This window comes from Grampus griseus (genome assembly GCF_964374135.1).
Source record: "Grampus griseus genome assembly, chromosome: 11".
Classification (NCBI taxonomy): domain Eukaryota; kingdom Metazoa; phylum Chordata; class Mammalia; order Artiodactyla; family Delphinidae; genus Grampus; species Grampus griseus.
Genome location: NC_139005.1, coordinates 64,215,853 through 64,237,373, shown reverse-complemented (window position 1 = coordinate 64,237,373; position 21,521 = coordinate 64,215,853). Strand labels below are relative to the sequence as shown.

The 21,521-nt window shown below is 33.3% G+C and overlaps 1 protein-coding gene across 9 annotated transcripts in view; it reads left to right on the top strand.

Annotated features, from left to right (window-relative positions):
* The window catches only part of PPP1R12A (protein phosphatase 1 regulatory subunit 12A), a 151,215-nt gene that overhangs the window by 90,816 nt on the left and 38,878 nt on the right, over positions 1 to 21,521 (top strand). For 2 of the 9 annotated variants that reach the window (XM_082665349.1, XM_082665347.1), the window contains exons 5-15: positions 1,721 to 1,865; positions 3,258 to 3,332; positions 4,171 to 4,259; positions 4,410 to 4,567; positions 9,735 to 9,859; positions 16,770 to 16,886; positions 17,276 to 17,491; positions 18,755 to 18,849; positions 19,698 to 19,802; positions 20,722 to 20,889; positions 21,287 to 21,463. In XM_082665349.1, the coding sequence (XP_082521475.1) occupies positions 1,721 to 1,865; positions 3,258 to 3,332; positions 4,171 to 4,259; positions 4,410 to 4,567; positions 9,735 to 9,859; positions 16,770 to 16,886; positions 17,276 to 17,491; positions 18,755 to 18,849; positions 19,698 to 19,802; positions 20,722 to 20,889; positions 21,287 to 21,463 (1,470 nt within the window). The remainder of the gene's footprint in view (positions 1 to 1,720; positions 1,866 to 3,257; positions 3,333 to 4,170; positions 4,260 to 4,409; positions 4,568 to 9,734; positions 9,860 to 16,769; positions 16,887 to 17,275; positions 17,492 to 18,754; positions 18,850 to 19,697; positions 19,803 to 20,721; positions 20,890 to 21,286; positions 21,464 to 21,521) is intronic. The other 7 variants (XM_082665351.1, XM_082665350.1, XM_082665348.1 and 4 more) reach the window with 6 other exon arrangements.

The window sequence follows — 21,521 nt, the reverse complement described above, 5'->3', positions numbered from 1 at the left end:
TAGGAAAGAAAATATTAAATCAAAAATAAATAGAAGAGATCCATTTCAAATGTAACTGTGTCCCCACTTACCCCCTTCCCCCAAACACACACAACCCCTTTCAGTTGATTTTTATCCTTTTCAGTTCTGTACTCCTATTGCAGCTTCATCATAGAACCTGTCTGTGAGGGTTGATTGTTGTTTTACTTAACTTTTGTCCTCCATTAGAAGTTCCTTGAGCATAATAAATACTGTCTTATTTTTTTGAGTATCCTTGCATGGTCTGGCATATAGAGAGCCTTATGTTTGGGGGGCAGGGTGTGTGTGTCTACCTTTCTCTCCGCACAGACTCTCAAGTACTTAGAATTTTGTATTGCTCAGGATATTTAACATTATTATAGTTCATATTTCCTATTGGGGGTATATTTTTATTATCTTCCATTATTATTTCTGTCTCTATTAATAAAGTATCTGATAATATTTATGTTAGTTGCCATATTTTTTTAACTTAAATCTTCTGACTTATATCTATTAGCGTGTTTTTTAGATCACTGGCTCTTAAATGTTGATCTGCAGGCAGGAGACAGGCAGTGATGTGAGATCATATGCAGAACTTATTAAAAGTAATAAGTTGACAGGGCCCATCTCCCAAGATACTGATTAATTCAGTGGAACTGGGATGGAGCTGGGAAAACTTTTTTTTGTTTTTTTAATAGCAAGTTTTTCAGATGGTTCTGCTATGGAGCCATAATTAAAAACATCTGCTTTAGATATTGTTAGGAAATAGGGGATCAGTTCTTGAAACATAAATAAATGGTTATATATTAGCTATCACTACCACCTCCTGTAGGTAAAAAGAAGCCCTTCTCAAGGTCAGCATCTTGGAAGGTAAGGTTAAGGTTAACCAGATTTGAGTTATAAAGTATTTAGTGTTCGCCTTTGTGTGTGGCGCTGTGCTGTGTGCAATTTATAGACCCATTCTTTGCTCTCTGTGAGCTTAATTTCTAAATAAAACGAAGGTTGATGTCAATATACAGTTATAAGGGCATACTAACATTTATGCAACTCTTTCCATTGTATTAAAATGTATTCCTGTTTTCTAGCTTTGTTGATTAGAATATCTGCTTTCTACTGCTACAGAAAAGTAGACTCGACCCCTCGGAATATTTGTTTTGCTTTGTTTTGTTTCTAACAGTCATTTTCCTATGAAAATTTCCAGTGGTAGATCATAAAGGTTCATGAAGGCTTTCACAAACCAGTTCCTTAACCACAAGGCAACAATGACACTACAAATAACTTTGTTTGATCCCAGTATATTTTTAGAACATGTTCAGCTTGAGATGATATATCATATGGACACTTGAAGACATTTCCTACAATAAATCAGTTTAACATACAAATTGATCCAATAGTTTTGAAAAATTATAGACTCTCCTGCAAAATTTTCAGTTAGAAACATATTAACAAGAATTAATCAGTGTCATACCAAACCATAAGACTCATAGTCATTAGGAATTAATTAAAACTGAATTCATTATTATGGCAGTAACTCAAGATCCTCTATGCCAGTGTTTTCTGAGAATTCTTTTGTCCTAGTTAATTTGTTGAGGGGAGGAGGGATTCTGAACTATGAAAAGAAATATATTGCAAATTTTTGTTAACTTGTGTCGTATATAGCTGTTAATTATATCCAATCATTTCTAGATTTTAATGATGATGTAATTCACTATAATTTGTTTAGACTTTTAATACAGGCGGGCTATGATGTTAATATTAAAGATTATGATGGCTGGACACCTCTTCATGCTGCAGCTCATTGGGGTAAAGAAGAAGCATGTCGAATTTTAGTGGACAGTCTGTGTGATATGGAGATGGTCAACAAAGTGGTAGGCCTTTCAAATGTACTTTAAATATTTCAACTTCTAGAAATATAGTTTTAGTCTAAAAAATGTTATGAGAATATAAATTATTTAATTCTATTAAGGTTTATTAACTGTGTAAAACATTTTGTGAATCATTTATTCATTTTTATTATTAAGTCTTTTCCAGCTACTTATGAGGTGATTTGGCCTTGTTCGACAAAGAAGTATTACTCTTTCTGTAATAGTATTACCATATGTGTCGAGTAGATTTGGGTGCTTCCATTGATATTATATTCTTAGAAATTCACAAATTAAGAAATTTTGCAAGCATATAAGGTAGAATATATTCTAAATAATGAACTTTCTGGCATTCTGGAGACTTGTACCAGTAGGGTTATTATAAGGACTAAGCTGGCAGCAGGAAAAATCCTTACTATTTTGGGTCAACAGCTCTTTGAAATTTTCTTTTCCACTATGAATAAAAATAGATTGACAGATGTTCACCTGGACTACTTTTTGAAACTAAGTCATACCTGTGGCTGGCTGAACTTTTAAGTAGTTTAGAAATATATATGTTTATTTTATTACTCTACTAAGAATTTGTAATTAATTTTTATGGCGGTAAAGTAGAAATAAGATCTCAAAAAGTTAAACTTGGAGTTACCACATGACCCAGTAATTCCACTCATAACTATATACCCAAGAAAATTAAAACAGATGTCCACACAAAAACTTATACACAAATGTTCATAGCAGTATTATTCATTGTGTACCAGAAAGCAAAAACAGATGTCCATCATCTGGTGAAGAGATTACCAAAAGGTGGTAGATCATGCAATGGAATATTATTCAGCAATAAAAAAGAATGAAGTAGATACATGCTACAATATGGATGAACCTTGAAAACAGTTTGCAAAGTGGAAGAAGCCAGTCACAAAGGACCATATATTGTATGATTCCATTTATATGAAATGTCTGGAATAGGCAAGTCTGTAGTGACAGAAAGTATATTAGTGGTTGCCTCAGACAGGGGGAGGGGGAGTAGGGAGGGGATTGCTAATGGGTATGTCATTTCTTTTGGGAGTGATGAAAATGTTCTAAAATTGATTGTGGCAATGGTTGTAAAACTCTGTGAATATACTAAAACCATTGAATTGCATACTTTAAAATGGGTGACTTGTATGTGAATTATAGATCAATAAAGCTGTTACCAAAAAAAGTAAGCGGAGGTATATCAGCTGCTTATCTCTCACAGGGATTTCTCATACATCTCCTTCAAGTCATATGTACCATGTTTTATACCTACCATTAAAAATGTTATCTAACTTCTTTCTGTATAATCATACAGAATCACCGAAGGCATTTTATAATTTATTGATTTTTTAATTATCACCAACCCTCTTGTTTCCTGCGTAGGGCCAGACAGCCTTTGATGTAGCAGATGAAGACATTTTAGGATATTTAGAAGAGTTGCAAAAGAAACAAAATCTGGTATGTATGATGATTGTCTAAAAATTGTCTCTATTAGTGAATTCTCTTAATAACTTTGAATCTTAGACAGCTGAAAAAGTATTCTTGTGATGTTTTATACTGTTTGATTTTAAGTTATTCCTAGCGATCAAATTAAATGACAGTGAATGAGAATAAAGGAGTAGTGGTGGGGTTTTTTTTAGCCTTTTGTGTTGCTTATCCCCATTTCTCTAGCATCCCTTTCCCAAAATGAATACTTCTATAATGTGTATGTTCTCAATAATAGTATCTTTTTCATACTAATTTCATAAGAAAGTTTGCTTAGAGGGTGGAGACTATAAAATCTCAGATTTCTAAAATAGCATACGCTAGATAAGCAAGGAGTTACATAACTAGGAAGCAGATGTTTAAGTAAAATATTATTAGACATCCTAAATGGTTAATGGTCCCTGGTTTTTCAGTAAACTAAAGTTGGAGGGATCTTAAAAAAAAAAATCCAACTTAGTCCTTTGTGGAGTGGTTTGTTGTTGTTGTTGTTGTTGTTTTGGCTGCACCACACAACAGATCTTAGTTCCCCAACCAGGGATCGAACCCATGTCCCCTGCAAGGGATGTGCAGAGTCTTAACCACTGGACTGTCAGGGAAGTCCCCTCTGTGGAGCTTTTAAATTCTCTAGTTCTTTTTATTCTTTATCCAAGCCCTTTTCTTTTTAGGTAAAACAAATCTTTTATTTGTTTTGTCTGTTTTGTTTTCATTTCGTGTTTGGGAAGCTACTTTGTTATTATTTTAAATTCTGTATTTTGCTCATTAATGTTATTTTAATAGTATTCTTATTTTCCTTTGCATAACTTTTATAAAGCTCCATAGTGAAAAACGGGAGAAGAAGTCTCCACTGATTGAATCAACAGCCAATATGGACAATAATCAATCACAGAAAACCTTTAAAAAGTAAGTAAAATATTAAAGTAGGTTTTGTTATTGTTTTAAATGAGTTGTCATGATAGCCACAAGTATGATTATTAGATTTTGTGGTTCTGGGAAAAATTAATTTTCACCTTTTGTGTTTATAATTATTTCAAGGCTTTTTTCCTTTCACAGCAAAGAGACATTGATTATTGAGCCTGAGAAAAATGCATCCCGTATTGAATCTCTGGAACAAGAAAAGGTTGATGATGAAGAAGAAGGAAAAAAAGATGAATCTAGTTGCTCTAGTGAAGAAGATGAGGAAGATGACTCAGAATCAGAAGCTGAAACAGGTAAAATTTGAAGGATAAAGGGATTTTCAGTGAATTTTGATGAAGTGTAAAGTAAGATGAGGTCAGGCTTTAATTTTGAAACTTTTCAGACTGACATGCTACTTGTTAGGATACCTCCCAAGCCAGTAAATTGCCTTTCAGGGAGTGTTAGAAATTTAAGTATAGCTGTGATTTTATTGTTCTCTGCTTACCTGGAGGCAGGTAATTGATCACCTCTGCATTTTACTGACCTATATTTTTAGGTTTGAAGAAGGTGAAGAGGCTTCTAAGATTCTCTTTGGATGGTGCACATAGGGTTAGATGGGTTCCCAGCAGCTCAAGAATGCTCCTGCTGCTTTCTGAGACCTGCAAGTACAGGAAGCTGGCTCCAACAGCATCCCAAATATTTCCTCAGTAATACTAAAGTTTTAGAAAGCTGGGGCGGAGTCAAGATTTTTTCCTGTAGAGGTGTGGGGAAATTTACTTTGTTTTGAGAAATTTTAAAGATGCAGAAAAGTATAATATAATAAACATTCATATTCCAACTACCAAAACTTAACAGCTGTTGACATTTAGCTGTATTTGCTTATAATTTTTCTTTTAATAAAATTAAAACATTACCATTGTCTTCTTTAACCACCAACCCTAATCTACTTCTCTTTCCTTTCTTTCCCAAATCACTATCATGAGTTTTTTTCTGAATCTTCTAGTCTATTTTTATACTCTTATCTTACATTCAGAAGTAATATATAGTAATTATAAGGTTGTTTTGTGTTTTTATTATTCCCTAGGAGTTGTTATGCAACTTGCATTTTTTATTTGAAAGTTGTATTTTTTAGGTTTGTTTGTATCTATCTGTGTCTTTATGTATGTAACTTATCCTTTTAGTTGCTGTATAGTATTCATTAAATACATTAATTTCCCTTTTGATAAAAATTTACCTTATTCCCAATGTTGTGTTATAAATAATGCTGCAGCAATCATTTTATAATTGCCTCCCTGTGTATATGTGCAAGAGGTTCTCTAATAGATACACTTAAACTTGGATTGGATTATTGGATTATTGAATCATATTTTCACTCTTCATAGATGCTGCCAAATTGCTTTACTATTTACATTCTTTCCCTTTTTATAACAATTAACAATTTATGTTCTTTCCCTTTTTATTATCAAGGATAGGTTTTCTGCTTTTTTCCCCTCTGGCTCACATGTTTTTATAGATTTTGTTTACTGAATTGCTTTTATTCTGTATTGGCTAATCACTCAGACTTCTGAAGAGGGACTTCCCTGGTGGTCCAGTGGTTGGGACTTTGCCTCCCACTGCAGGGGGTGCGGGTTCAATCCATGGTTGGGGAGCTAGGATCCCACATGCCTCACAGCCAAAAAAAACCCAAAACATAAAACAGAAGCGATATTGTAACAAATGCAATGAAGACTTTAAAAATGGTCCACATCAAAAAAATCTTAAGAAAAACAAAACCAAAAAAAAAACCTTCTGAGAGCATAAGATTCCAGGATTGCTATCTTTGAGTTGTATAACCTGGCATTTTGGCATTTTAACGTACTTATCAGAAAAGGTATTTCATTTTCATTAAGGTTTTTATCAATGAAAAAACTGTCATCATTATCAGGACCAGTTTGGTGATCATTAGTAAACACAAATGGAGCCCTAGAATTTCTTGGACTCCCATATTTCCTCTAGACACAACAGCAACAGTTTTGAATCAGGTTTTTTACTCACTCAATAAAATATTTTCTCTAAGAAAATGTGAGAAGCTAAAGTTTACTAAATAAACATGTCAGGGAACATACTGATAATTCTATTTCCCATTAAAAACAAGATATTGCTAAATGGGCACAGGCTAGCTTTGTTGCCAGGTGATGTGTTATGGATTCCTTTATTTTCTTGAAGCTTGCTAATCCTACAAGTAAATTATTTTTTGGAAATACACAAAGAGTTTTTGAAATTTATAAATGACTAGATTCTAGTCACTTAGGGATTTAATTTTTTATTTATTGCTGTGACATTGCTGATCAGGTGAGTCAGCATATCTTTTGCCTCACCTGTAAATATATAGGTAAAATAAATAGGTAAAATTGGCAGTAGAATATAGGTAATATAGGTAAATAGTAATATACCTAAATATAGGTATAGGTAAAATTGGCAGTAGAACAACAGGTAGTCATTGAATATTATAATTTATTTGTATAACATGCTAATTAAAATATTTCTAACTGTAAAAACAAATTATATGAGAATCAGCATGCTTTGTAATGAATGTTAATTTTCATGTAATAATTGTATAAAATTAAAGTCTACTAATTTAAATAAGATTAATGTACATGCTTACCTAATAACATTCAGTTAAATTTGTTCAGTTCATTTGAAAGATGAAATGATATCATTGAAATTTAAATTGACTCAGATACTTTTGCAAGTATTTAAAGTTATTTTTATGTAGTTAATCTCCTGTCTGTGAGACATGCCTTGGCCCCCAGTCTCTAGTAAAATATATCATTACAAATTAAACTATATGCACATGTGCACACGAAAGCCAGGACCAGTACCCAGATCTCCTAGCTCATGTAGTAGAATTCAAGAACTGGAAGGCCAGATATCTCACAGAGATTCCTGAGATTCTTCTACCTATTTTTTCTTAATTGGTCCCTTCTGTAGAGTTCACTGTTCAGTATTAGGCACCAGGGAGCTATTTAAAACAAAAAAAGACTTCAGATTTAGGCCAGTCTTGCCACTAACTAGCAAGCCTCCTGACCTTTGGTTGAAATTTCCTTGCTTGTAGAATGAGAAGTATTGGACTAGGCTATCTGGATAGTTCTTTAAACTCTTCTATAAGTATGAATAGAATTAATTACCATCAAATAGTATTGTATTAATTTCCCAATTTGGACTTTAAGCATACCAATCTCTTCTCAGTGCGCTAACTTTAAATGTTCCTCTGAAGCATTGTACTTGATAATTTTGTTCTTCCTGTTGCTAGTAGCCAGTTGTGCCAGGAAAATTTAACTATCTCAAGAATTAATCCATGTAAATGCTGTGTGGTTCCTTCTCTCTCACTCTTTTAGTATCAACAAGGCTTTATCATACTTTATTTGGCAAGCTTGAGAAAGCAGCCATTTCCCTGTAGAGGTATAGCTTGATCTGACAATTTCTAAACTGTTTCTTTTTTCTTTTTGTAAGGTTATTTCCTTGGGAAACTGTTTTATGTTAAATAACTATTTTGCTGAATTTTCTTTCATAAAATATTTTCCAAACCATTTTTTAATCAGTTTCTTATAAATCAGATTGAAAATAGGAACTCAACCAAAAGTTTAATTTCCTTCCAAATGATATATAAATTTTTCAGAGGTAGTTGAAGGAATGAGAATAGGGAAGCATAGTTTTGCTTTTAGGTTTTTTCTTTTTTTTCTCTAGGACATGAAGTTTTTATTCTTCATTGAAATCAAATGGATAGAAAGGGCTTCAGTAACACTGATAATGTTTACTTAAGTTAGATGGTGGACACCTGAGGTTTGTTTAATTATTATTCTTAAACCAAACATAAATGTTTGTATACGTGCATATACATTCTTTGATGTATAGATTTCAATAATATAAAAAAAATTTTAAACCTGGAGAAAATAGGGGGAGAAGGAGAAAATAAAATGAAAAAAACACATGTTGAGCTTTAGTTTATTACTTATTTCTCCTACTAGACTGTAAGCTTTATGCAGTTAAGATATTTTGTCTTTTCATTGACTGATATATATCCCCAGTGCCTAGGACAGTACTTGAGGTATCAGACACTTAATAAATATTTGTTGAATTACTCTCTCCGATTGGATGGATTGTTTTCCAGGAGGATGGTCTAATTAGAGTATACATGATTTGTACTTAACTGTGCTGAATAGGCTTAGCTTCTGTTGAATGAAAAGAGGGATTTAACAACAAGAAAAACGTTTATTAGACTGAGTTTCGCTCATTCAGTTTATTTGAAAAGCTGTGGTTATAGTGATTTTTAAATATGCCAGTTTGGCCTTGTCTTTTGATACAGTTTAAGATTATGCTTTTCACCCTATTAACATCTTACAGATGTTTTCTTAGACACAAATAGGACTTAATGAATCATTGCAAATTCAGAATTATTAGTGGGAAGTTTGTATTTGCCCTAAAGATAAGGATTTGTTAATATTGTCTACTTACTCATAATGGTAATTTATGGTGGAAGATTCTTTGCAAAACTGACCTAAAGAAGGGAGAGAGGTAATATAATGAAAATGAGTATCTCATAGGGCTTTAAAAGCAGTATACTTCTTCACAAAAGTATAGAAAGATACCTGTCCTATCCCATTTTGAAACTAAAGGAATATTTTAAAACTGGATAAAATGACTTTTAACCATTTGAAAAGTGAACTTTTCTAGCCCGTTTATAAATTACAGTTAATTTAACGGTTTAAATTTATATGTGACTTTTGCTAAAGGCCAGTTTATGTGTTCAAATACAGTCTTTGAATTTTTGCTATCATCATATTGATTTTTTTCTAATATTTCAAAAATCTTTTTCTAAGTGATCAATTACTAGTTGGAAATTGTCTTGATACATTGTGAGAAGAGATTTAACCTAATTTAGCTGATATTGTGCCCATTTAACTCTAGACTTTTGGGGGGTGAGAAGGAATGCTCTTTGTGACATTTAAGCATACTGTTTGACAGGAATATAAGTCATTATCGACAAAGAGCACTTTTAGATTTCCTAGAATAAAGAAGAGCTATAAGTTTTAGATAAGCAATGTAAGTTGTTTATTCATTGGAAAACTGCATAGCTCTTGCATTTTTTGAAGTTACGTTGTATTCGTGTATTCAAGTTTTAAATATTAATTTAAAACTTAAAAAAATTTTCCATAGTGTTAAAAGTACACAAGTCAGATAGTCATATTTTATTTGTGCTTTTTATTCTTAAAAGTCTGGTTGTGTGTCGTGTTCTTATTTAAGTCTCATACCTATTGAGACATTTCTAGAAACTCCTTGAAAATGACACTTGTTAAAAGGTATAATAGTGGGAAAAGACTGAGTTAACAAAACCTTAAGCAAAAATACAGTGTAAAATGCTGTTTTCAATACCATTGAAACTGAATGCATCTAGAATCATGACTCTTAGTGTTCTTTTTTTTCCTTTTCCTTTCCCTAAAGATAAGACAAAATCCATGGCTTCTGTAACTAATGCCAATACTTCTAGTACTCAAGCAGCTCCTGTAGCTGTTACAACACCTACTGTGTCATCTGGTCAGGCAACACCTACATCACCTATTAAAAAGGTAAGCCAAAATTGTGTTTGTTAAAAATAAATGTATTCTGTGTAAGTACCATTTGAGCTAAAGCATTAAGACAGTTCTAAGTTTATTTAAGGTTTTAGAATAAGAATGTATTTTTCTTTATTTCCTCTGAATCTATTATGTTCTTTTTCTCAAGTACTTTTTGCAGTTGATCATTAACAAAAATATCAGGTTGGCCAAAAAGTTTGTTCGGTTTTCACCAAGAACTTTATTGAGCAACATATTCATTAACCAAACGAACTTTTTGGCCAACCCAGTAAATAGCAGAAAGATAAAATTTTTCATATGAAAAACTACTGATCATGGTAGTTTTTTATTTTCATTGAACTTTTGAGAAGCATGGGGTTTGTATCCTTTATTTCTGTTGAGTAAAGGTGCATTTTGGTAATTTCACATGTGTATAAGTTAAGCACGAAAAGTACTACCACAAGTTACTGAGAGAACTGGAATCTAGATTTTCTAATTCATTTACAAAGCACCAGGTATGTCAGAACAGACCAGAGGTCAACTGCTGACCCCACCTCTTGTTAGTTGTGACCTTGAGCAAGTGACTATCTTCCTTATCTGTTCCTCCTAAAAAGGACAAAACAAAAATAATAACAGAGAAAATAAGTTAACATTGTTAAGCGGTGATTGAGAGAGCTTGGCTAGTGACTGAGTGCTCCCAAATTGTTAGTTTCATTTCTTCCTCTTCCTTATTTTGTTCTCCACTTATTCTTCATCCTTACTTTCTTGTTGATCTATTAAAGACTTTTCTTTTCCCTGCTGTTTCAGAACCTATACTTCTTTTAACTCTAATTAAAGATTAAGGGTTTTCTGTGGGTTTTTTTTAACCTACTGGTCTCTTTTTAAAGGCTTCTCCCCACCCTTACCTAACTTTTAGGAGTAAACTCATTTCCCTCTCTGTGTAACACACACATGCACGCATGCACGCACATGCACACACGTAGACATATTCACACTCACACGTACTTTTTTTTTTTTTCCTGGAGCCATTTAAGAATTGACTGCTCAGGGCTTTCCTGGTGGCGCAGTGGTTGAGAGTCCGCCTGCCGATGCAGGGGACACGGGTTTGTGCCCCGGTCCGGGAAGATCCCACATGCCGCGGAGCGGCTGGGCCCGTGAGCCATGGCCGCTGAGCCTGTGCGTCCGGAGCCTGTGCTCCACAATGGGAGAGGCCACAACACTGAGAGGCCCGCGTACCGCAAAAAAAAAAAAAAAAATTGACTGCTCTCACTGTAACACTTTATTCCTAATACTTGAGTACGTACCTCTTAAGTACAAAGGCATTAATCCTTCATTCCCTCACAGAAATCATCATACTTAGAAAATTTTAACATTGATATAATACCATTATTTATGTTCACTAATATACAGACCATACTCAAAATTTTCCCAGTTGTCCTCCTAGTAACATCTTTCTAGCTGTTTGATTTTTCAAATTAAGGGTCCACTCAGGGATTATACATTGTGTTTACCTATTAAGTCTCTGCCTTTGGACTTCTTGTTTTGTTGCTTATCTGACGTTATTTGGTTTGCATGGGTTTGAGGACTGATTTTAAATCCCCACAGTGTTTCTATCATATTGTCAGTTTTGCTAATCTTTGGATTTGGCTCCAAGTGGTCAAAATTTGAACCTTTTAAAATCATAAACTAGAGAATTCTTTTAAAATCCATACTGTTATTAATAATCCTCCTCTAAAACTCTTCCAAAGGAAAGCGGTAGTATGAATTCTTAGTGGTAGAAATGTATGAATTTCACTGGTACAATTTGAATATCAGAAGACTTTGTGACTGAATTATCTTATTACCTGCTGTATTCTAGAACTGAGGGTTTCTTGAATTCAATTAGAACCCATTCTCAAATGGTCATAATTTCATATGCTTTAAAATGAAATTCTCCAGAATTTCTGGAGAATTTCTGGCCTTTTCAAGGCAAGAAGCAGTCGTCTGCAAAATTTTCAAGATAGTTATCATGCCATAACTGGTGTCACCATGAGCTGCTTTAACTAAAGATTTATTAATTCTAGAACCCCTTGATACTTCTTCAGTGAATCCTAAACTTTAGCTCTTTTGATTATCTGTTAGAACTGTAGATTTATCAAGTTCCCAAAAGCCCCATCCCCCCGGAATACCTGGCCAAGAAACCGGCTGTCAGTCTTTTGAGTATTTAACTAAGCAATCTCTTTCCTACTATAGTCAAATAATTACAGTAGGGTTCTTATGATCAATTATATTTTTCTCAAGCATAACCCTAGATTTATGGCAGTTTACTTCTCAGTTTATGCCAACTGCCCTCACTGAAAGCAAATACTTAATAGCTCTGTTAGATTAGTGGGCCAGTAATTTACTTGCTATAAAAGTTCTTATTCAGAATTACTTTGATTCTGTAATTAAATTGATCTAATGACAACTGTTTCTCTAATTTGCATATTTAGAAACTCCCATTTTATTCTCCATTTAAACTCATCATAACTTGCTTTAAAGATTACATTGTTTCAGTCTTTGTTCTTAAAGTTTTATGGGCGAATTTTATTCAAAGTAATAAAGTCATGGTGTACAAAAAAATGAAGTATTTTTAAGTTTTATCAGTACTATATGACTTTTAAAGCCTGTTACCATGTTCAGTGGTACTGTATTTACTATAATTTAACATTTTAGTGTTTTTTTTTTCATTTGTTTCAAGATTTTCCTTGTAACTTAGAGACCTAACAGAAATTTCCTTGGATGAATTCTTAATTTGTAAATGCATCGTAAAAGATTTTGTAATTAATTAAGAGTTCTGTCTATTTTTAGGTTGCCACTTACTACTCTGATTCTATTATCTAGACAAGTTATCTTAAGTTCTCTAGCTTCCTCCAGCAGTACATAAACTATGTATATAAATACATACACACACACACACACTCTCTCTCTCTCTCTCTCTCTCTCTCTCTCTCTCTCTCTCTCTCTCTAACATTCATGGCAAGGAATAGATCACGAAACTGGAAGCTCTAAAACAGTATTAAATATCACTTATATTCTATAATAACTCATGATAACTACAGAGAAACATAGGTATATTCACTTTAAATGATCTCAAGTTGTTAACTTGTCAGCTAAAATTATAGAACTATTTCTGTAGCAGTGAGATCAGGCCAATGATTTATGTATATATTATCTATAAAACCATTAGTTTGATCTTATGATTTATTTTAACTAAAAATAGTAAGTTTATCGCATTATTTAACTTACAATAAGTTAAATAATATACATTTTATATTAAATTTTTATCTAACAATAAGTTTATTGTTAAAGTTTCAACTAACAATAAGTTTAACTAACAATGTTTATATATAACTCTCTAGTCAAAATAAATATTGTTGGGATCTCTGAAAAAGATTACCTACTCTGCTGTATACACATATATTCCAATAAGCATAAACTATATTTTCTTTGCTAGATGGTAAAAATTCAGAGTTTTCTTGGAATTACATGTTCTTGCTAATTGAACCTACATCATAATAAAATTTAGTAAAAGACTACTATGTGCTGTGGGTATATGAAGTATACCGGTAAAAGTGTATAATTGTAGAATGATAGTTTTTAAATGGAAGAAATCATTTTTTGATTTGAGGTAATGGAGTTAGAACATTTGAGATAGATCTTGAAGAATGAGGTAGTATTTCAACTAACAGAGAGGAGAGTTTGTACAGTCTGTTGAAAAAGAGAGAAGAGAAACAGTGTGATCAAAAGTAGGGATAGGGTTTCCCTGGTGGCACAGTGGTTGAGAGTCTGCCTGCCAGTGCAGGGGACACGGGTTCGTGCCCCGGTCTGGGAGGATCCCACATGCCGCGGAGCGGCTGGGCCAGTGAGCCATTGCTGCTGAGCCTGCGCGTCCAGAGCCTGTGCTCCACAACGGGAGAGGCCACAACAGTGAGAGGCCTGCGTATCGCAAAAAAAAAATGAAAAAAAAACAAGTAGGGATAATGTGGAGTGTTGCAGGAAAAATGAGTTGTCTAGTTTGATTGATTTATAGGATATATATACGAAGTAAAGCAGGAAAAGTAGAGCCAAATTGGAATGTTTTCATTACTATGGTAACATTTTCATAATTTGATAGATAGTAGAGGATCATAGATGTTTGAACAAGGCCATGAGAGAATTTTAGAATGTTATTCTGGCAGCAACGTACAGGTGTATTTGAAGGTGAGAGACTGACTGAGAGAAGGTTTATTAGAAAGTCATTGAAGTTGCCTAGCATGATAAGAATATAAACCAGAGAAGTGGCAGTGGACTTATAAAGGAGAGGAGGAGATTTAGAGACTTGGCACTTAACTTGTAGATGGAGGAAGATGACAGACAAGAAGTCTAACATGACTGCGAAGTTTCAAATTTAGGGAGTTGGGACTTCCCCAGTGTCCAGTGGTTAAGACTTCGTGCTTTCAGCACAGGGGGCATAGGTTCGATCCCTGGTCAGGGAACTAAGATCCCACATCCCACATGCCACACAAAGCGGGCAAAAAAAAAAAAGAAATTTAGGGGATTGAAGAGATTTTTGGTACCAGTAACAGAAATAGGGAACTGAGGAAGAGTTGGTTTGGAAATAAAGATGTTTGACTTTAAACATGTTGAGTTTCAGGTTCCAATTTTAGTTACATATAGTCCATTCTACAGGTAAATAGAAATTCAGGACTAGGAATTTAGGAGTCAGATTGAGCTGGAGAATAACAAATTTGAGAATAAGCTGAATACAATTAATATTTAGCCTGAGGATATAAGAAGACCCTACTCACAACATTCAGAAGAAAGTATAAAGAGAAGATAGGAGATACAAGAACAGACTCTTGGAGTGCTTATGTTACAGGGCTATGACAAGGATAGTTGCTACCAACAACAACAAAAAGACCAGGAAAGGGGTAGTCAGAGAGTAGGAAAGTCAAAATAGTGTCCTGGTTATAAAAACCAAAAAAAGAATTTCAGGGACTAGGTATACTTGAGTTTTTCAGAGAGGTTTATTTATATACCAAAAATTGAAAGATGCTTTTAAACACATAAACCAGTATTTAAATCCATGTGAGGTGGAGAGGAGGTATATCAGTCGTAACAGTGCAACAAAATTTCAAACTTGATAATATTGCCTCATTTTTCTCAACTCTAAAATATTGGATAATAGTAAAATGCTATTTCATTGGGTGATTGTAGGATTAAATGAGATAACCCATATTAAGCACTTAGTTTAGGGCCTCACACAAGTAAACGTTTGTTAAATGTTAGCTTCTGTTGTAACACTCAGCAAATATTATTTGCTATATGATGATTTTATCATGAAGGAATAACATTTGTTTCCAGTTTGGGGAAAGTTCTGGGATAGGGAGGGATTGGCAAACCATGGTCTGTGGACCAAAGGTGGCCCACTACCTGTTTTTTTGTACAGCCTACAAGTTAGAATGGTTTTAATACTTTTAAATGGTCAGCAGAGGCAGGGGGATGATGAAAAGAAAAAGAATATTTTGTGACACAAATTCAAATTTCATTGCCCCTAAATAAAGTTTTATGTGACACAGCCACATTCATTCATTTGTGTACTACCTATGGCTGGGTTTGTGCTACAGCAGCATAGATGAGTATTTACAGCAGAGACTCTATAGTCTACAAAGCCTAAAGTTTACAGTCTGGCCCTTTACAGAAGGAAAAGTTTGCCAACCTCTGTTCTCGAGTACCATGACTTTAAACTCTGAAATCAATAAGGAATCATCTCAGTGCCTATCATATTATGTAAAATATTACAGAGCTTCCTGGACTTTCTCAGTCAATGGAGACCTTAGTGTTTTACTAAATGTTTTTCACAGTGCCATTTGGCAAAAAAAAAATACCTCTTGGTTTCATTGATTAAGTAGTTAGGTACAAATAAGTTAACAATGGCAATTTGTGCAGTGTCCAACAGATGTCACTGTACTTCTCTCAAAACTTTAAAATATCCCACAGCACCCCTGTGATTTTGTTCTTGCGCCCTGGAATGCCTCAGTGTGCATTTTGGGAACTGAAAAATGCTTGTATATCTTGAGCCTCTTTGCAACCTTATTGTTAGGAATTAATTATTGGAAGTATTAGAGGTATCTTGTAGCAGTTTTGTCTAGGAATTAGCCCTCCAACATTATGGGTGCTTTAACAAGCTCTATTAAACTGCTGTTATGGCAAACCTTGGTAATAGGTATGAAAGAAAGGTGGTTTTGTGTTTTTTTTTAATCTATATCCTGTGCTTGTAGTAACTAGATAGTTGCTATATTTACCATCTATATTTAACTGTGGTTGAATATTTAAACTCTGTAAGTGAAGTTAATGAGGTGAACTAGTTACAGACAACAGACATTTCATTTTTAGGGTAGTTGGAAAGCCCTGAAAATGAAATAAATATTTGTACAAAAACAGTTTTTAGTTGAAATGTTTAATGTTTGGTGGAAAAATCAAACAGTAAATTTAAGGCTATGATATTTAAAATATTAATGAATTAAATATTATAATTAGAAATATACTGATGATTACTTTTTTGTTGATGATTACTTTTTTGTTGATGATGATGGATTTAAAATTTTTTAACCCAAGTACAAAATGAATAAAAACAAAATTCAAGGGCAGTAGTTTTTTCACTTCATACTATAATACTATCAGCTCTATGTGGCTTTAACTGCCTTAGAAGTTTCTGTATTAGATTCTTTCAGATTCTCTCATGCTAAAACTGGAACTTGTTCCCAGTGACTTTTAAAGATTGGATAATTACCCAGTTGTTGGGTTTTAATTTATTATAAAATTCTTTTAAAAAGAGAAAAGTCTGTTTTGCTCATAACTTCCTTTTCTGTTTTCATGCTTTCAATCTTTATCTCTTTACCTGTCTTATTTTAATTGGCTTTAGTATGATTTCATTGCTCCTATCATGCCTGTGGTGGAATCAGTAGATCCTGCATCATGGAGGCAGGGCTTGCGCAAAACTGGCATTGTTCTTGTGCCCAGTAAAGGTGAAAAATCTATGGTGAGGCATTTCGATGTGCAAGGATTTATATTAGGTTACAACATAACAAGTTTAATATGAATATTGGTTTCAAAGATGCATGGTTTTAAGTCATTATGGTGTGCTCATTTCTGTTCTCTGTATTTGCATCATAATTTTTCTGTGTGATACAAAGTGTGGAGTGTGTGTTCTTAAATCTAACATCTGGAAAGGTAGTATTTCCTTCTTCAGTTTTAGATCTTTACATTTTTTACTAAGACATTAACCTGCTTAGTAAAAGTGTTTCTCCTGAAACTATTAACTATAATTTTAAACATATTATCTGTAAACTTCTCATTTTCAGTTTAAGGACTGATAAGTATTGTATAATTTTTCTCCTTTTTCTTAAAAATAAAATAAAATAAAAACAGTTTCCAACTTCAGCTACAAAAATTTCTCCCAAAGAAGAAGAGAGAAAAGATGAGTCTCCTGCATCTTGGAGGTTAGGACTTAGAAAGACTGGTAGTTATGGCGCACTTGCAGAAATTACAGCATCTAAAGAGGCTCAGAAAGAAAAAGACACTGCAGGTGTTATGCGTTCAGCTTCAAGTCCCAGACTTTCCTCCTCTTTGGATAATAAAGAAAAGGTAATCTGTTTCACAATTTGGTTTCTATAAAAACTATGATAATTTGTTTTCCTGGAATCAGATCCGTTGGATTTTCTACTATGTATCATTAGATCTATGTATCAACTTAATTCACCTGACTTAATGAGTTACATGATAATACAAATGTACTTACCTTAAGCAGATATCTATATGGGATATAATTATTGGGAAGATCAGATGTATTTGCCCAAAACATAAATTATGAGACTATACTCAATTAAAGGAATCCTTTATTCTATTTGAGAATTTACAATAAAATGTATCAAGGAGCAAGCTAATTTTATTTATTAAGAAGGGTTTTGAAAGTTTAAGAACACATTTTTCTAGAATGTGCTTATACTCATAAGTTAAATTTATCCAATATATGCAATTTCTTTACCTACTTTTTTCATCTGATACATCACAGCTTTGTCCTAGTGAGCAATTTTAATAACTGTATTTTGAAAGGCAGTATTAAATTGCATTAAATAGAATGCACCACAGTTCATTCAGTGCTATTTTGTATAATTGGATTATTTATTTTCTATTGCATTTTTAGTGCTTGGACATTTTTTTCCTTACAGTTTTCTTGCTCTATACAGGAGTGTTTACATGTATCAGAAATTCAGAAATGAATTTCTCACTAAGTAATTTTAATATTTTTTATTTTGTATAAATTTATTTTCCAGTTGTTTTCCAAGTACTTGATGCCAGTATAATGAGAATGTAACAGATGTCATTGTCACTACACTCTCAGCCAGATTTGGTTAAATATAATTTAAATAACCTTTTGTTTTGTATATTTTAATGTTATATTTTTAAAACATAGTATATCAAGGTAGTAAATAGCTTGTATAATGTAAGTAATTGAGACTTATCAGTGAACTGTATTTGAGACCTTATTTCTCTGAAAGAAGTAAAGATATTTTATCTTACAATACTACATTACAGTAGATGTTACAGAAGTTTCAGGAAAAGTCATTAAAATGTGGAGGAATTTTTTTATGTTAAAAAAGAGCTAATTCTAGATTAAACAAGAGGGAAAAGAAAATTAATTTGAACAGACTGTCTTTTAGTGTTTATAGTACTTGAATATTGATAGACATCAATTTTGGAGTTTAGCTAGGAATTATGGAAATATTATAAAATAAACTATGATGGCTGTGTAATTATACATTGTTGAATACTCTTTACATAATACTTTTAGCAGCACCTATAGTCATCACAGATTTATTTTCACTCTTTTTTCTCCCTGTTGTGTAGGAGAAAGATAGTAAAGGAACTAGGCTTGCATATGTTGCACCTACAATACCAAGACGACTAGCCAGTACATCTGACATTGAAGAGAAAGAAAACAGGTGGATTCATTATGATTTGTTTTATTTTTTTTACTATAAAATCTTTACTATCTAGCATAAGAGTTAAAACATGAGCATTGTAATTATGTGGGATATGGATTTCAGGAGGAGATGGAGGGTATTCCTAATAGGAAGAACACCAAGTACATGGACTTGAGGAGGTGCAGGCTTGGTATGTTCATGAAATAGCAAAAACAAATGAAGGCATTATGGTTATAATGGAGTGAGGGGACAGTGGTGGCAGATGAGGTCACAGACTAGTATATGCTTTCTAAATATTTGGAACATAATAGAAAAGGAGAAAGAAGAAGGGAGAAAAAGCACTTACTTGATCACTGTCAACATTTTAATTTGTTTCTTCCTACTTTTCAGCACATATAGAGTATGAGAATTTTTAATATAATTGTAATCATGTTATAATATTCAATTTTGTGTCTTGACTTTTTCTTTCACTTAAGATCTCCTAATGTCTTATATGTTAGTATGTATTTTCAATAAGCATTGTTCTTCATTAGTACATAGTGTTGCATAGAGTAGATTTGCTGAGGTTAAAGTAGCCATTTCCCCTCCCCAAACTATGGACATTTAAATTATCTAATATTTTTGTCATCATAAATAAAACTTCTGCAAACATTTAAATTTCCCCCCTATAGTTAGGATTATACCTTTGGGATAGAATCTTAGAACTGGAATCTTAGTGAATTACTTTCACTTCTTAATAAGTATTCCAGACTGTTTTTCTAAGGGATTTTACTAGTTTCTGCTTCTACAGATGTTTATTAAAATACAGCTTCTTTAACCCTATTTTAAAATTATTTACCAGAATCTGAAAGATATTTTTTTCACAGAGATTCTTCAAGTTTGCGAACAAGTAGTTCATATACAAGAAGAAAATGGGAAGATGATCTCAAAAAGAATAGCTCAATTAATGAAGGATCAGCTTATCATAAAAGGTAATAATATAATTCTTAAGTAACTTTTGTGTATTCTTTTATTAAAATATGAGGCAGTTTGGAGCTCTCAATTTAATATAACATTAAAAATGTGCCTTTATTAAATATATCTTTTGTTGTTTAAATGAAACTTCATTTAAAGACACAGAATATATATTTAAAGATGGGTGAAAATTTGCTCCTACTTATGCCTTCCTATTATATTATATATTTTTAAATTAAATTTGGTATGCTAAGAAGTATCTTTTAGATTATAGCATATTAAAAAAGGAACTCTGTATGTAATTATATATAAGTCAATTATGTAATTGACTAGAGCAGTTGAAATAGATTAATTAATTGAGCTCATGTGGTGACCTGGAAAGTTTCTACCTGTGTTAGAACTCAGAGCAATGGAAATGCCTTGAATTGGAATGTTGGTGATATCATATTGGAGAGGGGGTGGAAAATCTATGTGTTATTTTCTCTGCTAAAAGCAACCAAAAAAAGACTAAAAGATCAACAAATATAAAATAGGCATGGGTCACCCCTAGGGATGTGACCCATTGCCAAAACAATTTCTTAGAAAATGCTTAAGTCTTAACTTTCCCCAAGTAAAACCAAACCAAAGTGTTTTTCCAGACCCAACCTGGCGTGACCATATGACCTGGAACAGTTCCAGAAATGTAAACTATCAGATCATCTTTGAATCTTGTTGGTGGGTGGGGGATGCAGTAAAATGATACACTACCAAATTAGGGAAATCATCTAGACTCTAGCAAGTTGTAGATGCAACTCTTGGTGCTGGAGCCGGTGGCGTATTTAGGAACACAGTCTTTTAGATTTTTTTCCTAGCCTTGTGAATCTGTATAATGTATAGGCATTGACTATAGAATACACATACAAACACATTCTATATAGATATGACTCTTTCCTTTAGTTGCTCCTTTGGTAGAAGACAAGATGATTTGATTAGTTCTAGTGTTCCAAGCACCACATCAACACCAACAGTTACCTCTGCAGCTGGGCTTCAGAAAAGCCTGCTTTCCAGCACAAGCACTACTACAAAGATTACAACGGGTTCTTCCTCAGCAGGCACACAAAGCAGGTGAGTCACAGATACATTTTGTGTTCAGGCCTACTGTGTGCTTATGTATGTGCATGCATTTTTGTTTAGAAGATTGTGGGGCTCTGGATTTTTTCATTGACCTTGTTAAAATGATTTACAAACAAAAATTGGTTCCAAAAAGAGGCAATTATGCATGTCTGGGGAAAAAATATTAAGTTCCTAACTTATGAACTTTCTTTGCATTAAGCTGCTTAAAGTGTAAATTTCTCTTTGACAGCTCTGGGTGAACTTTTTGGTTCATAGATGAAAGATGTCTCACCTTATGTTTTAAAAAAATCCATCCCTGTAGTCACATGTTTTCAGCTGCTAGAAAGTGCTTTCCTTGTTTAGCTGTTTTCCTTTTCTCTTTTTTGTGTTGCTGCTTATGATGCTATAGTACCTCAAATCGTTTGTGGGCTGAGGATAGTACTGAAAAAGAAAAGGACAGTGTTCCTACGGCAGTGACCATTCCTGTTGCTCCAACTGTTGTAAATGCTGCAGCCTCTACCACAACCCTGACTACAACTACTGCTGGCACTGTCTCCTCCACTTCAGAGGTCAGGGAGAGACGCAGGTGTGTAAAGGTCCTAATAGGACTGCTGATATATCTTGCCCAATGATGAAAGTTGTTT